The sequence below is a fragment of the Cardiocondyla obscurior genome, linkage group LG07, assembly GCF_019399895.1.
Source record: "Cardiocondyla obscurior isolate alpha-2009 linkage group LG07, Cobs3.1, whole genome shotgun sequence".
Lineage (NCBI taxonomy): Eukaryota > Metazoa > Arthropoda > Insecta > Hymenoptera > Formicidae > Cardiocondyla > Cardiocondyla obscurior.
In genome coordinates, this window is record NC_091870.1 from 3,729,578 (window position 1) to 3,746,216 (window position 16,639).

At 40.6% G+C, this 16,639-nt stretch overlaps 4 protein-coding genes across 7 annotated transcripts in view; 1 reads left to right on the forward strand and 3 right to left on the reverse strand.

Moving 5' to 3' along the window:
• Cue (Protein cueball) overlaps positions 1–9,275 on the reverse strand; it is a 55,041-nt gene extending 45,766 nt beyond the window's left edge. The window contains exon 1 of the mRNA XM_070659102.1: positions 8,942–9,275. The gene's annotated coding sequence lies outside the window, so the exon portion shown is untranslated. The remainder of the gene's footprint in view (positions 1–8,941) is intronic.
• A 22-nt stretch (positions 9,276–9,297) lies between these two features.
• On the forward strand, positions 9,298–15,454 carry LOC139103930 (mitochondrial potassium channel ATP-binding subunit). 4 transcript variants are annotated; one of them, XM_070659092.1, is made up of 10 exons: positions 9,298–9,513; positions 9,689–10,013; positions 10,094–10,258; positions 10,342–10,755; positions 10,838–11,149; positions 11,230–11,453; positions 11,521–11,695; positions 11,763–11,941; positions 12,022–12,169; positions 12,270–15,454. In XM_070659092.1, exons 1-10 carry the CDS (start codon positions 9,458–9,460, stop codon positions 12,348–12,350), a joined length of 2,079 nt encoding a protein of 692 aa, XP_070515193.1. In that variant the 5' UTR covers positions 9,298–9,457; the 3' UTR covers positions 12,351–15,454. The 4 variants fall into 4 exon arrangements, 3 of the variants coding, with proteins under 3 accessions (XP_070515193.1, XP_070515194.1, XP_070515195.1); XR_011545972.1 differs by lacking the exon at positions 12,270–15,454 and having other exon boundaries at positions 11,521–11,664; positions 11,818–11,941; positions 12,022–12,160; XM_070659093.1 differs by lacking the exon at positions 12,270–15,454 and having other exon boundaries at positions 11,818–11,941; positions 12,022–12,160.
• LOC139103931 (beclin-1-like protein A) lies at positions 12,691–15,376 on the reverse strand. Its single transcript, XM_070659095.1, has 2 exons — positions 14,684–15,376; positions 12,691–14,551 (listed from the first exon to the last, which is right to left on the reverse strand). The coding sequence occupies exons 1-2, from the start codon at positions 14,756–14,758 to the stop codon at positions 12,728–12,730; spliced, it is 1,899 nt and encodes a 632-aa protein (XP_070515196.1). The 5' UTR covers positions 14,759–15,376; the 3' UTR covers positions 12,691–12,727.
• Positions 15,455–15,479: 25 nt separating the features above from the next.
• Bisc (TM2 domain-containing protein 1 biscotti) lies at positions 15,480–16,582 on the reverse strand. The gene is made up of 3 exons (XM_070659164.1): positions 16,231–16,582; positions 16,040–16,121; positions 15,480–15,947 (listed from the first exon to the last, which is right to left on the reverse strand). Exons 1-3 carry the CDS (start codon positions 16,424–16,426, stop codon positions 15,671–15,673), a joined length of 555 nt encoding a protein of 184 aa, XP_070515265.1. The 5' UTR covers positions 16,427–16,582; the 3' UTR covers positions 15,480–15,670.
• Positions 16,583–16,639: the final 57 nt, after the last annotated feature.

Genomic DNA, 16,639 nt, shown 5'->3' on the forward strand with positions numbered 1-16,639 from the left:
CGCGCTAAAATTGTGAAAAATTATTGCTTAACTCCGCGATAAATTGTTTGCATTAAATTAACAAATACACATTGTAAATACGCGCGGGACGCACAAAAGCCGGAGCAGCTACGTTAAATTAAAAAATATATATCATTAAATTACAAATTTATCATGTCGAATATTATGTGCACGGAATTCGCGCGAGCGTTTTTTTTATTAAATTGCACACAATCTGTTTGCATCGACGAAATCACGTCGCCTCGCTTCCCGTCGGATTTTTCAGCGACCATTATTCAACGATTATCGATCGCATATTTCAATACGGCACGAGAGAAATTTTCGGAAAAACATCAGGTATATCAAACATTAATTTAATCCACGTTATAAATCCTTGTAAAACTATAACACGTAATTTTACATAGATCCGATAAAAATATAAAATTTCAAAGTTGGAGTGACACGAAAAAAAAAATATTTCCTCATACAAGTGATGCGGTAATAATAAAAAAAAAAAAAAAAAAAAGGGATTAATCGGCGGTTCGCCGTTTTTTTCTTTTTTCTTTTTTTTCAAATACACATTCAATTTGCTAAAGATTACATAAGGGCGTTCATCGCCATGAAACCGGGGTTCCTTAATACGTTGAGCATGCAACGCTATTAGAGCGCTAATAAAGTAAAGTTTGTAATCGTCCGTTTTGTAGAAAGTCTTGAAAAGTTTTGCCGTGGAATAAAATTATTTGTGCGCGGTGCCACGATCGAAAGAATCCGACGAATGATTCGCGAAACCGCGTTCGCCGATGGCGTGACGAAAGAACGTCGACGAAACTTGACGGACGATCCCCATCGGGATTTCGATACTCGGGCTTACTCCTGCTAAACCGGCACGGCGTCCGACGTCTGCTACGTCGGACGTCGAGCATATCAAATTGCTTATCGAGCGTGCAATCAACCACGACGTGCTCGACGTGCACTCGCGTTCCCGGTCAACGCGGTCCGGATGCACCGCAAGTGAACGACAATCGCGACAGCGAGTGAATTTCGCAACCCAGTCAACCATTATTATAATCGGATTTGGATCGTTTACAAACAGTCGCCGTTTTGTCAAGGGTTGTTTTTCTGGCTTGAGAAAACTCACATCAGACGTAAGGCGACGTACGGCAACTTTTTTTTTATTCTTCAATTTCTTTCTGGCAAAGTTACATATACCTAAATAATTATCCGTATATTATTCTGCTCGCTGCTGGCTCGCCGCTTGTGAGGCGGAACGCGGTGATTATTTTATCGCGATTATGGTCGCGCGAGAGAAGCAGACGGGAAAATAAAATAGCGGCACGGAACGCGCGTATAACGCGGGGTTATTGATTTCTTTGGCCGCTTTTTACCGTACGCGCTTGTCGCGTTTAATCCCGTATAAAATACTTGGTGTTCCCCGGGGCGCTCTTCCCCAGTTTAAAACTGCATTCGCGTTTAATTCGAACAACCGGCAGCCGGGAAATGGCGCGGCAGGGCGCAGCCTGCCGGAAAATCGAAGTAGAAAACTTGGCAATTAGTCCGGCCGACCCCCTTTGCCTCCTCCGCGCCGTCTTCGCCAGCGGTGGCCCAAGTAATTAAACGTCGGCCAATTAAACTCCTCATAACATTTTTATAAACTTCTTGCCTATGCTTGGCAAGCGGAAACGCTAACGTGACGGACGCACTCTCGGAACGATACGAATATTTAAGTGTTATCTGTCTAAAAAATTAAATTAAACATCCGACGGCTTGAAAAATATACCTACCTACCTACCTACCGGAAAGTGTATCCCCGGGGATCAAGTGTCACAAACGTGTCAAAGCCAACCGAAGAGCGAACACCCGGTCAAACGAAATTATGCGGCGAAACTATGATGTCGACTACGACCGGCTGTTTAAAGTTCATAACCGGCACGGTAGTTTATCGGGCACGGCCCGTAAATCCGATTACACGAGCAGATTTATTTTGACTGGCGCACGTGACCCAACAAAAACGCGGCCCGGCCCTTAATCCACTTTTGGCGCGAATTGAAACGCCGCACCTGCTCGCGACAACAGATGCGTTTACCGCGACAGATTATCTGTTCGTTCATAGAGCGAGAGAGAAAGAGAACTGTCTCCCGCGTGTGTGGGACCTGTCATGTGCCGCGACACACAGAATCGTTTTATTACTTTTCATAATGTATTCCGGCGCACGCATTTTCACGGTCCTCGTCAAAATCTGCTTTCCGAATCGTTAAGCTTTCCCTTCGAGTGGCGCTTTTTTTCCACCACCAAACACGAATAATTTTTTGACAATACAAATTAAAATAACGTTACGTTACGTATTTATGTATCGCGTAACGTTTATCGAAAGTAATTGAATATAAGACACTTGGCGTCATATCACTACTAGACGAATTTGGAAAATAGTTGGCTATTGGCATTATCGATTGGCGATTCAATAGGAGCCGCTTCTATTATCCGGCCGCATCCAACTATTTACTTCTAATAACCGTTCTCCGAGGCAATAATTGCGATCCCGATGGAAATGGCGATGCGGCCACCGACTGAATCGGTCCCTCGGTGATGCACGACGATCCCGCAAACAAATCGACTGTCGCGCCCCACAGTTTTACGATCTAATGCCCGGTCGTAATTTATAGCGATCAACCCCCGTCGCCGCGTGGCTCGCCGAGCGAGAGAGTCGTTAACGGTGATGTCGTTGGTCGGCACAAAGCGCCGCGAATCATTTATTTCCAAGTGATCCCCGGATATCAAGAAAGATGGCTCGTAAGCCACCGCACGCGATGACAATGCCGCGTCAGGAATAATTCATAAATATGAGCCGGTCTGTTTGCCCCGGCAAATTACAGTTTCCATATACCTACTTAAATTTCGCCCGTATTCGCATTTCGCGCACTATACATACATACATACATATATTGTACAATACGTAGAGGTAGGTACATATACATATATATATATATATATAGTGTACACATATATCGATATGTATATCTATTTAACGCGCGAATTTTATTTGCCTCGCTCGAAAGTTGCGCGCAATATCGTCCAGTCGAAGCTCGGACTTATAAAATGTTAAATGTAAAATGTGCAAAACTTTCCTGTGCCGGCATCGCCGTGCTGGCGACAAATAAACGAGAATTTTTGAATTAAAACAGCTTTGAGATTAAAATTGGTACAATTTCAGTGATTTGTATGTTTGACATACCCCGTAATAAAACGGAAAAGGCTAGCGATAGTTGAGAGCTTACCGTAACACGTGACAATTCCGTGTTTGCATTACGAATATGGATAAAAAATGTAATACGGTTAATATCCCATACCGAATTGATTTGAAGATAAACACGATAAAAAAAAGTTACGCACCGAGTGAAAAAAGATTTTTTAATGTAATAGGAAAAAGAGAAATTATTGGACAAGTTAATAAAATGTAAACTAAAGCGAATAGTGCAGCGGTAAATGTAATTATTATTATTTGGAAATTGCCCGATGCTTGTTTCGACAAATAATAATAATTGGAGCTAAAAATTTATTTAACGAGTCGGTGTAAAAAAAAATTTTCTTGGGCAATTAATGCGTTCGACGGTCTCTGATTCCGTTTAAAATAAGATTCGAACGATACGCTGAATGGAAAATATCAATTTAGCGCAATTGATAATAACTCGCACAGAAGACGGCAAACACGTTGAATAGTCGCGTTGTGAAAGGCGATGTCATCCACCTCGTTCTTCGTTTCCCGCGTTCTTTTGCCCGTTTCTTTGTCCGTTCTTTCAACAGTTCTTTTCCCTCCCGCCCCCTGATACAATCAACTTCAAGGGTGCACGAGAAACGAGGTAGCCATTTATCCGCTACCTCGAGAGTAACCAAGCGGGGAAAGTCCAAGAAAACTGAGTATCCCGCCATTGTCGGGACTTTTTTTCCGCCAGGATCGAAAGGAGACGGATCCCGGGGTTCCGTGAGCACATTATTTTCATAATTTCACGTTCTGTAATTATGTAGGTAATTGCAATCACAATCGCAAAAGATCGCGGCAAAGATAAAAAATATTTAAAAAGATATTTAGCTTAAGAAATATATTTTTTCAAGATAGCGAACGTCAAGTTCCTTCCTTGGAAAATTAATGAGAGACGAAATTAACGAAAGTAACTCGACAAAAATTTTTTTTTATTTAATTTTGAATTAAATTAATTATTTATATTATTTTAAATTGAATTTAATAATTGGTAAAAAATGGAATTGTACGTTAAATCAAGCGTAAGTTATAGTAAATACAAATTGCGACACAAAAAATATATAGGTACCTATATTTTTCATCTCGAGTAACGCGAAAACTTCCTGTTGATTAAAGATCGAGCAAATCATCATTTCTGCAGTACGATCGTGACAAAGAGAGAACATTTCGCGGCCCCGGTATCGTCGGCGCTTGTGGATGTGTACGTAGCTTAAAACGCCCACGATATCAGGTTGCCGAGCGACCCGCCGCTCTCGGAGGAAAATTTAATTTCAGCTGACAACATCCTGTTCCGCTACACCCTACGCTCAGCATTCTACAAAATCGCATGCGAGATGATAGCAGGTCGCTCCAGGCGCGCCAGCTTTTCTCGATGATAGCTCGTTTTCCCCGCACTAGATTTACCTACCGATCGTTTCCCACACGCCGGCGGATTCTCGCGTCGCTATTTACTCCCGCAAATGCAAAATGCAAAATGCAAAATGCAAAATGCAAAATGCAAAATGCAAAACGCGGCGTGCCGAAAGTTCCGCGAATACAATTTGCAACTACGGAACGTAAAATTTTGGATTGGAATTAAAACTGAATTTTCCCTTATCGCCACATTTCGAGGATCTCTTCGGCCAAATTACGGCGCGCTGGAATAATTAAGTAGGAAGCGGCGTGCGCCGTACAGTAGAGTAGGTAGGTACGCTTTGTCATCTTCTAATTAAAGAGTACCCCCGCGGAGCTTTTCGAAAAGCAACTGCATATCGACGAATGGATTGAATTCGCGCAGCTGCGAAACATATAGATGGGAATATGTTACTTTTTTAGATTTAAATTGTTTCGTATATTTTGTCCCCTTTCGCTGCCGGCGAAACACGTATCGTAACTAGATTCACGAACGACTGACACTTTGCAGAAAAAGAGACCCGTCCATTTCGTTCGCCGATGTAATGGAGTTACAGCGATTCGGCGAAATGTCTGCAACGTGTGCCCCGAACAACGGTCGATTATCGCGCGCAAGGTACCTACATCCGGACGGCTGTTCGCTAAATGCATTTAGATTTTCGCGGCACGCGCAAAGATTGCCGATGCAAAAACGTGAAAGATCTGCCTTGTCGAGTCGATCCCGCCAACTACATACATGTAATTCGGACCTAAAAAATTATCGTAGAGCGGAATTAGATTTGCGGAAGACTCCCAGGTAGGTATCTCTCGCAATGTAATTATCCGACCTATATAGATAGTGCAAAACAGATTGCATTTTCGCGTGCAAGTATTTTTGTGTCAAGAATGATTCTTTGGAACGACGTCTTTACAATTAACTACGTAGATTAAATACTTTTAGTGGATAACAAAGAGACCGAAAATTGCCCTTTCTTCGTTTTAAAAATTACTATACGTATAATATTATTAGTCTTGTAAAGTTAACCAATAGTTTAAGAAAAACGAGCTTTTGAGAGAATTCAAATTAAAAAAAAATCTTTTAATGAATTAAATTTTTTATTTAGAAGAAAGATGAGAAAAGACTTTCTTTTTCCAAATTTCAATATTTTTAAAGGTCCACGCGTTGAGCGTGAGCTCCTTATCTCGTCGTAGGTCAGCTTTCTCGTTGACGCGAGCAGCGCTTCTCGAAAAGCCACAAGCGTGCCCTCTGAGGGGGCCCACATTCCCCGCCGAGCGTGCCCGAGCGCGATTTATGCGACTGGAAAATACCTCTCGGAAGCTGAGGCTGACTACAACCATTATTTGTTCTAGTTCGCCGTCGTCGCGGTGCACAGTCGGCCGATTCCTCGTTTACCTCGTGCGCGCACCCCCCGGCGGCCCTCGCGACCATTTTCTAACCAGACCCGGACCCCACCTCTTCCCCGGTTGGCCTCGAGCAACCATCCGCGACCTCCCCATCCTCCTTCTTCTTCTTCCGTATCCTCCCTACGCGGGTTTCGCATATACACCCGAAACCTCCGCTTCTCTACCCTCCCCCTACTTTCCTCCGTCCCGTAGGTAGGGACCTAGCCTTCCTCTCCTCCAACCCCTTCGGATCAACCCCCTCGGCCGCGCCGACGTAGCCTCGCGCTAGCTACGTCTATTTATCCACCTAGCGGTATGATATTACACCCCGGGGCACACTTTGGGGATTTCCACCACCCCAACGACTACCGGGGAGCCGAGGGTGCCCCCCCTCGGAGCCACGCCCAATCGCGAGCCGGCAGTCGTGCACCGCTCCGGCTGTTTCCAGAGCCGAGTCCATTGGCCCGCGCTGACTTTGCGTCATCGCCACCCCGTCGTACGCCGACACCGCGTGCGTTTCACGGACGACGGAGCTCTCGTATCCACCACCGCCGCCGCCGCCGCCGCCGCGGCCGCTCCGCGCTCGTCGGACGCGAGGGAGCGCGGAAAGGAAAGACAAGGGGACTCGCGCGACGAAGAGGGTGTTGAAATTTAGAAGGCTTCATTTGGTCTATTCTTCGGTCGTCGCGGCGCGGCAAACTGTCGCAGTTACGGCGCTTATACTCGAATTCTCCCTTTCTCTTTTGCCTTCTCCCTTCCTCCCCCGCCCTCCTCTCCCCCTGCCTTGCCACCCTTACGCCTCTCGTTTTCCTTCTTTTGCTATCTTTTCTCGCTCACGGCGAGCCAGCGGATTTCCTACGAAAAATCTCTGCCCGTCGCGAGTATTGGATTCTTACGCAAAGTATAATATATACGCCATGATTTTGCACGCGTATCGCCAAATATTTTATTACAATTTTCGCCCGCGAAATAACCCGCGCCTATGTTCACTTCTATGTTGACATGCCGCATGCCGCACGAGTTTGCGGATATGAGAAGAAAAATCTCGGGACCAGCGTAGATGAGAAGATATTAAAACGAGCGATCGCAAATACCCCGCAAATCTAGGTTAAAAGGGCGACCTCGGTTCCATGGCTTTTGTGGATTCGAGAAGAAGGATTTAATGTCAAGTTCCCGTCGTTCCCGGAGTACCTACGTCGAGTGCAGCAGATGATGCAAACTCGTTTGCAAGATATTCTTCCAGCATTCGTGAGGGGCATTTTTTAAAAACACGCGCTCGAACATCTCGCCGATAAATTGTGAGAAGAGAGAATGCTAACAGGGATTTCCGCAACTCGCGAGCGCGACAAAGCAGTTTGTAGTAAAATCGAAAGTAGCACATAAAATTATTTCAAGAATTCCATTAATAATAAATTTTAATCAAGTACCAAAGAGATCTTATAGAATTTCTCTTATTAAGAGATAGATTTTTATTAACCGAGAAATCACACAAAAAAGTAATACGACATTTAATTTCTTTCCAACGAAATTTTCCAAGTATTACAGAGTGATATTTGAAGCCGAATAAACGAGAAGACCATCGATCCCATATTTTCAACTTGACGGTAACGCTATTTCGTTAACTCTCAACAGCTCAAAAGTTTCAGGAATGTATGACGTAAACTACAGAAGGAGCAATTAAAATTAACGCGCGTCAACGTTGATAATATTGTAATATCAAATTATTAACCCACGTAGTAATAATAATAATGATACTAATACACTTTATCAAAGTGTATTATATCTTTCTATCGCTTTATCTCCACTTTATCACCAACGTGATATTATTCTAATTTATAATAAAAAAAGTAAAACAGTCCTTTTACAAATATAACGTTTGTTCTATTTAAACGTAATTTCGAATAATTTAATATTAATTTAATAACTGCAACAAATTGTTTCTTTACAAAGACCGTACATGTAAGTCTCAATTTGTAATTAATTCGCAAACTACTCTAAAATTCATTTAACCCGTATTAAATAATACAGAAATAATTAAAAGCTTCTTAAGCTACAAACCTAATCAGCGTCACAACTATTGAACATGAGCTTTTCCGAACCGAAAGGGGAAAGTCGATCCAAGTTTTGCAAAGTGCCCTCTCGGCATAGAAAGCCCCGCGATTTCATATATCTGTGCGGTCAAATTAAACAATCGCGATCGCCAGAGACTCTCGTCGATCGAACGAGCTTTGCGCAGGACGTCGCGAGAGTACGAGTATTTAAATACTTATCCCTCGCGCGGCCGGAAAGTAGCGCCAATAATCACCCGGGAAATTAAACGCGGCGAACACATAAATACGCGTCATTAACTCGTCTCTCAAAGAGTTTATCGGAGCAATTTCAACCCTGGTCCAAGACTCAAACGCACGCCATTCACCACTCGTCGGGAGCGTATTAACTTCCTAACCTGATCGAGCTTCGTTCCCTTTCACGCCGCTCGCTCACGATACGGAAAATACTTCTCGCAGCATAACTCGAGGATGGCGTCCGGAAGAAATTGCGAAAAAAAGAGGCTGCGACTTCTCTCCAACCCCCCTCCCCTCCCCTCCCCTTTTCCCTTTCCCACCGCTTACATTCTTTCCGCGACCTTTTTTTACTACAAAATAATGAGGGTAATCTCACGATTTATTCGTTGGCTATTGCTGGTTTCTGCACCCATCGCGCAATTATGATAATTTAATTTGTTCGGGGTCTTGTCGTCTCTCAGATCAAATTGACCTTTCTTGCACTCTTTGTCGAGTGAGCATTTTCGGTCAAGTCTCGTAGGGCCCGAAAAGTTGAGTATTATTAGAGCGATACATATGATCGAATGTGATACGTACGACTTCGCCGAGAGACGAATCGCTTGCGCGTCCGATTTCATGCCATGTTAATTAATCAACGTACTTTTCCTACCTTGCTAGATGCTTAGAGCCGCCATGTTCGCCGCAAAATCTCACTTCCTCTGGACTCGCGTCGTCATTGTCTCGCCGCACGAAGAAACCGCTGCCTTTTTCCTCCTTCCTTCTTGACTCCTTGACGGACGCTGTCGGGAAAGAAATGTCGGTATTTAATGCACTGTTCCAAGTCTTCTCTACACCAAATTACGAACGTCGAAACGCGAGCTTCGACATCGGAACCGAGCGCGCGAAAACTAACTGCCGTCAAGTACACAACGCACCATCTGTCAGAAATTCGTGCAACGCGTAGCGGCCATGTTGAAAAATTTCTCAAAATGGCGGCGCCCTCGATCGTATTATTATAAACCTAACCTATAACCCTTTCACGCCGGGGTGAAAATTTTCGTCTGTACGAAAAAAGAATTGTCATGATGTGTTATTAACAGTGACGTGGGAATTTAATTAATGTACGCAAGTTACGTGCAAACTTAAATAATTAGTTTCAATTTCACAATAAAAGCTCTATTTTAAGATGTCTATTTTGCGAGTTGCACTGTTTACTTGTCGTAATAATAATTCCATTTCAAGGTAATTATAAATTTTTTTTATCTCGTACTTGGTTAACTTAAAATAAAAAGTTTCTAAACAAATAAAAAAAAGTTGAATGACACAGAAAAGTTCTGCGCATTAAAATTATTTTACACAGTGATAATTTATCACTTACGCTATATTAATTTTTTTTTTTTTAATAAATGAATTGCAGGTATTACTTGCAAAAATGCATTTTGCAAGGAAAAAGTCAAAATATATGGAAAACGGCGAAGCGAGAATTTACCAAGATTGCTCGGAAATGTGCCGAAAAAAATGAATCAACGCTTTCTTCAAATATCTTAAAATTTGGTGGACTCGGGGTCATAACTGGTTGTATTTTAAAGTTATATAATCACCAAATTGCGTTTTGCAAAGAAGCCAAAAAAATAAGCGATATAAGGCCAACCGAGCCAAACGATCCCGAACTGACCTTTGAGTGGACAAAGTTTTTTAAGTATCTGTATCCACATATTTGGTATTTATTACTGGCACTGTCAGTGAGTATTTACAAATGCACAAAAGTAATTAATATATTTGATCCTGTTGCAAACTACATACCGGAAATCTATACTTATAGAGTGCATTAATAGTTGCATTGTTAAATATACAAATACCACAGTGTGTTGGAAGTGTCATAAATGTGCTGACAGAAATATGCCAGAGCAAAAGTGATTCTGCCAAACAAGTCATTTTGCATCTCACTGAACCAGCCTTTATTCTGGGACGTATGTACATAGCACAGGTATGTAAAATACTTAACTTTCTCTTTCAATATTGTTTTTACATTTCCTAGTCATTAATAAGTTCTAAAATATTTCTTTCAAGGCATTTTTCACCTTTGTGTACATTTATACTCTTTCACATGTTGGTGAAAGGGTTGCTGTAAGCTTACGCGAGGATTTATTCAAGTCAATTATCATGCAAGACATAGCTTTTTTTGACAAAACACGCTCTGGTGAAATAGTAAGTCGATTGACCAGTGATATTCAAGACTTTAAAAGCTCATTTAAGACTTGCATTTCTCAAGGCTTGAGAAGTCTCACACAAATTATCGGTTGTATCGTCTCTGTAATAGTGATATCACCTCAACTGACCACTCTTGTGGTATTCAGTTTGCCCCCGATAATTTTTATCGGCACTTTACTGGGGAAAAGTTTACGCAAGTTATCGATGGAAGCACAAAACCAAGTTGCAAAGTCTACCGCTGTATGCGAGGAAGCCATACAAAACATCCGAACGGTATTACAGATAAATAATTATAAAAACGTTCTACGAGAATTGTAATATTCTTTTTTTTTTTTTTTTTTTTTTTTTTAATCAGGTAAGAGCTTTTGCTGCAGAAAACAAGGAGACAGAAATATTTTACAAAGAAATCGAACGTTCGTCTAACTTATATGAACGATTAGGATTCGGTATAAGCTTCTTTCAAGCAGGAACAAATTTATTACTCAACGGTATTTTACTTTCCACGTTGTACTTTGGTGGACAGTTACTTTCCACTGGACAATTGTCTCCAGGAAACCTTATAGCATTTTTAATGGCTACGCAAACGATACAAAAGTCTTTAGGACAGCTATCAGTGCTTTTCGGGAATTTTATTAGAGGGCAAAGTGCGGGAGCCAGGGTCTTTCAGGTAATTTAAATTTTGCAATTAATTTTGCTAAATTAAATAGAATTTATAAGTCTAATATTTTTATTGCACTTTTTTTTTAGTATCTAGATATGCCGCCTTCACCAATGATGACTGGTGGTGATATAATTGCAGATAAATCTCTGGCAGGGAATATAGTTTTCAAAGATGTGACTTTTAGCTACCCTACTAGACCCGATCATACCATTTTAAAAAATTTTAATTTACATATTCCCGCTGGAAAAACTGTCGCTATCGTTGGTACTAGTGGTAACGGTAAATCAACAGTGGCTGTGTTATTAGAAAGGTATAGCCTATGATAATCATATGTATTTTACTAAAATTTATAAAAATTAATATGTAAAATGGCACAGATTTTATGACGTTGATAAAGGCTCTATTAATATTGATGGTCGAGACATTAGATCTCTTAATTCAAGTTATCTCAGAGGCAGGGTTTTGGGCTATATAAATCAAGAGCCTACTTTATTCGCCACCAGCATCATGGAAAATATTAGGTATGGAAGACCAAATGCAACTAATGAAGAGGTAAAAAATATTAAACTAAATATGAATATTATAATAAACAGTATTTTATGCGATATAATTAATTTAGGTTATCGAGGCAGCTAAAGAAGCAAATGCACACGAATTTATAACAAAATTTCCAGACAGTTACGCGACCGAAGTCGGTGAAAGAGGCACGCAGCTGTCTGGTGGACAAAAGCAACGAGTTGCTATCGCCCGGGCTTTGTTAAAACAACCATCTGTTTTAATTCTTGATGAAGCGACAAGGTAGCAATAACGATTAAAGTATATAAGATTTGTTTTATGTGCTGACTTTTTAGCATTTACATTTTTGTTTATATTTATAGCGCGCTGGACTATGAAAGTGAGAGAATCGTTCAAAAAGCAATTGATAATGTTACGAGAGGTAGAACAGTGCTTGTGATCGCTCATAGATTAAGTACTATTAAAGGAGCTGACTTAATCGTTGTATTACAACGTGGTGTTATCGCAGAGGTATACTTTAATCGATATAATTAATCTTGTACTTAGATTATTATAAATATGCAACACATAAATAATTATATATATATATATATATTTTTTTTTTTTTTAGATGGGCACTCATTCAGAATTGATTAAACAAAAAGGAATATATTATACCCTCGTTAATGAACAAGAAAAAGATAACGTATAATAGTACACTGAAAGACAGATATATGGTACGGCGACGGCAGCTAGCATAGGTGACCTTAGCGTGGAATGTGTCGCGTCTCACACGAAGTACGTGCGTACATGTGCCGTGGTATGCCGGTCGCGGAGGACTGAGGGAGGGGAAACTACTACCTCAAGACCGGCGTTCCGCGGTATATATGTACGGCGCTTCGTGTGTGACGACGCATACCACGCTAAGGTCACGTACGCTAAACACCGTCCCCGAAGCAAATGCCATATCTACCTTTCAGTGTACAAATTGATACAAATGTGATTAAGGTAAATCGGTAAGAGGGTATTATTAATTACTGTATTTTTTCGTATTCTGTAAAATATAATTTTCTTTATATTTATATTGTACTATCTCATACTTTTAACTCCATCCGGTGTAGATATGCTGTCGTCTACCAATTTATCGCCTAGTGAAAGAGTAGTTTCAGATAATCTATCTGTGGTAAATTGATCAGAAGCTGTTTGCTGCGGTAAAATCGCAGGTGTTGACTCAGAGAATGATATATCGGAATCATTGTTCTTCAAATTATCTGTGATTGTCGATACATCTTTTAATTCTGGTGTCAAATTTAAATTAACTACTTCGGTGTTGGACTCTGGTAATATTACTGCTTCATCATTTTTTCCGTAAATTTCTGTATTTACATTTGAAATTTCTTCGTCTAACTTATCGTTAATTGGCGAAGATTCTGAATACGGACTTACCAAATCTGTATTAAAGTTTGATACGTTATCCCCGTTGTTTTTATATTGTTTCGTTGTTGCTTCTTGTATTTTTTCATTTACGTTCGGTAATATGTCACCGATTGGAACAGACTCCGGTACATCACTTACTCCTGACGTCAACGGATCAACCAAATCTGTTACTGTACTGAAATTCGAAGACGTAAAAATTCTGTCTTCATTATTTTTATACTGTTTTATCGCTGCATCTTGCATTTTTTCATCTATATTCGGCGATACGTCCGTAATTGGAAATAATTCAAGTGCGTTATTTGTTGTTGATTCTAAATCAGTTTCTTCGGTATTAAAATTCGATGTTATTATGCTATCTTTGATATTATTATATTGTTCTGTAACTACATCTTGCGTTTTGTTGCTTAATTTAGATAGTACGTAGCTGTCCGAAGATAATGGCTCAATCTCACGTGTCTCACTGTCAATGTCGTCATTTGTACGATACTCTGGATTAATTAAAGTCGCAGAAGTTGACGACGTAGTTTCTATTCGTAATAATGGCGATTGGTCTTCCACGTTTTGACTTTCGTCAAGTATTTTTCCTACAGTTTCAGGCAAAGTCATTTCTTGGGTGCGCATTGTTTCTTCGCCAATATCAAGATCTGGAACATCTTTAACCGATTTCAACAAGCTCGAACTGTCACTCGGTACGCTCGTATTGTTATCGTTATTGTCATAATTATTTTCTAACAGAGTATCTATTATACTTGCAGAAGTAGTGAGATTTTCCTCTCTTTCTACGATAGTATCAACCTCGCTGGGTTTAACTTCTTCAAGTATTTCAGAGGTCTCTGTTACACTTTCTCCTGCAGCTTTGTCGAAACTTGGAGACCCCACGTTTTCGCCCGGTGCATTCGGAATACAGACTGCCCCCACCGAATTGTCGTTCAGGCAGTCTGAACCAACGTTGCAGATACCTCTATCTGCATGATATCCCGTGTTCTGCGGACACTTAAAAACACTCTGATAAAATCGATGTCCGTTCGTATCGCACGTGTAAAACATAGAACACTGGCCAAGTACGGGAAATCGACCAGATTTTGTACATTTTGGCACTCTAAAGTGATCGTAATACATATAGTCTTCCGGTGGAATAATGTTGGGAGTGAATTTGCTTGAATCGTAGTAGGCACATCGTTGCAGACGATCGTCGAAAATCTGATTACTGGCACATTGAGCTAGAATTGATTTGTCGCGCTTACAGATGTGATAATATAGAGAGCTCTTGCAATGAGGTTTCAAAACGTTGATGCCGCATGACCGTCTATTTTCAACGTGAAGCACCTTTCCGCCTCCAGGCACGCCTAGACAACGTCCTTCCTCTTGGTCATAATACTGATTAGACTTGCAATAATGTATTGTTCGTCGACGTCGGACTATTTGCAGTTCCACTGGGACTTTTTCTATATTATTAGCATGTTGCAAAAGTGATTCCTTTAAAAAAAAAAAAAAAATTTATATTAAAAGAAAAACTTTAATAACGCCTTAGATTTATATATTTCTTTTGTAATATAAAAGTTTAATTTTGTTCACGAAAAATTAATATATAATTATAAAATTGCTTACCTCACGGTTGTTCGGTGAATAATATATTATTGCGATTAGCAATAAAATTCCCAGTGGTAAAAGTAGAATTTTCATAATTGAAATTAAGGTGCGGAGCGGTTCTCTTCCAAGCTAACGTGCCGTAACGAAGACCAAATTTAATAAATCTGTTCTTCCGATGGTGAAACAACGACTTTATAGAGCTCGTCGAAGAGGTGCACAAATTTATATATTTTCGTATCGGAAACGTGCCTGTTAATATGTACGAAGTGGCAACGTGATGCATCTGCAATCAGCATCGTCTCAGGATTTCCGAGAACGCGAGATGTTCGTGCGCGAAATGCCATTTGCGAGCTGCCCACACGAAAATAAGGTTTAACAATAACGAATGCTTCCATCGTGTTTGTATCAAAGGAATGAAAGATTGGAAAAAATGCGGGATTGCACGAATCAAATTACGTCGGTGCATTGGTATTGTACAGCTTAGTCTTGCGATAAATCGTTCAAGGCCAATTGAGTCATACCGCAGAGTATTTGAGAGTTCGATATTTGCGTTTCGAAAAAAACTCGGATCGTAATTGCAAAGCGCGACAAATCACGAAGATTCTTAGAAGTAAAATTAAATCTTTATTAATGATACCAATCGAAAAGACGTAAACCAGTAATAAATCTTTATATATATATATATATATATATATATATATATATACAGTATTTTTCGTTGAGAGATGAATATCTACAAGTTTATGACTCGATTTATCTGTTAAAAAAAAAAAAAAAAAAAAAAAAGAACGTAGAGATATAATTTACATTGAAATATAGATATATATGTATATAACGAGATAGAATTTAGTTTTAGGATCTATACATCGTTGCTCGTGACAGAAGCAGAAGCTATTGTACAATTATATTATATATACACATATATGTATGCATGTATGTATGTATATATATATATATCTTTTCCAAAATTCATCATTCATATTTTTTGGATATCCTGTTCTTTCCTCAATAGTTATATTGCGGCACTCTATAGGTAAAATTGTTGCTCCTTATGATGTTTATTCCAGTGCCGTAATATGGCATCACGTAGTGTGAACCATCTGCGGGTCCTACGATTTGTGTGGCTATCAGAATCACATCGGCAAACTGGCCAAGAAAAAGGAATCCTAGGGTACTTAACTTGAGCAAGCCCAGGGCAGGGTATCCGAGATAAAATCGATCTGCTCCAAACATGCCAAGGAATATCGACAACAGCAACGATGTCTCAAAGGAATATCCATTTCTAAAAGCGATCATTCTAATGTAAACGTCTGAAATGCTTACGGCAATGCCTAAGTCATCATTTAATTACATTCTTCTAAAAATCAAACTTACGTCCACTTGCAGGGTATATCCTTCTTGAATGTGCTGTTCTTTGTTTCTATACAGGTTAAACCATCGGCAGCTAGACATAATACTAACAAAGATAGAAAATTATCGTTTATTTTCGTTAGAATTATAATCTAGAATGACAAATTTGAGGTTAGGATCGTCCGAGAGTTCCGAAATCGGTACTCGGATCCTACCTTTGGCCTTGTTCTCCTTGGTACAGCCGCGCGGCTGCTGCGTCTTCGGGTCTATGAAATCGTAATCGGGATGGGGGCAAATGTACTGGCCCATTCGCAGATTGCTGCATTCGATCTCGACTGGCTCGATCTCGCACAGCGCGATCGCGGGGAGCAGGATCAGCAGCCCGTTAATAAGTCGCGCCGAATGGGACATGCCGTCTCATTTTACGCGACCCTATTTCGATAATCACCGCGGCATCGCCTATCCGATTACAATTCCGCGATCACAACAAACGGCATCCTCGTGCTTTCGTATCCGTCCGTCAGAGCCAGAAGTAACATGGCACAGCGTGAGAGCAGCTCTTCTACCAAACTCACGCGGTACGGCGGTAGGCGACACAGTCGCCGCAATTATCGCCAACGCTCC

Coding starts and splice junctions, on each gene's coding strand:
- LOC139103930 (XM_070659092.1), top strand. CDS start 9,458: ATGTCTATTTTGCGAGTTGCACTGTTTACTTGTCGTAATAATAATTCC. Junction 10,014..10,093: donor ATTTATTACTGGCACTGTCA/GTGAGTATTTAC, acceptor CTATACTTATAG/AGTGCATTAATAGTTGCATT. Junction 11,150..11,229: donor CGGGAGCCAGGGTCTTTCAG/GTAATTTAAATT, acceptor CTTTTTTTTTAG/TATCTAGATATGCCGCCTTC.
- LOC139103931 (XM_070659095.1), bottom strand. CDS start 14,758: ATGAAAATTCTACTTTTACCACTGGGAATTTTATTGCTAATCGCAATA. Junction 14,552..14,683: donor ATTCACCGAACAACCGTGAG/GTAAGCAATTTT, acceptor TTTTTTTTAAAG/GAATCACTTTTGCAACATGC.
- Bisc (XM_070659164.1), bottom strand. CDS start 16,426: ATGTCCCATTCGGCGCGACTTATTAACGGGCTGCTGATCCTGCTCCCC. Junction 16,122..16,230: donor CAAGGAGAACAAGGCCAAAG/GTAGGATCCGAG, acceptor TATCTTTGTTAG/TATTATGTCTAGCTGCCGAT. Junction 15,948..16,039: donor GATATACCCTGCAAGTGGAC/GTAAGTTTGATT, acceptor GATCGCTTTTAG/AAATGGATATTCCTTTGAGA.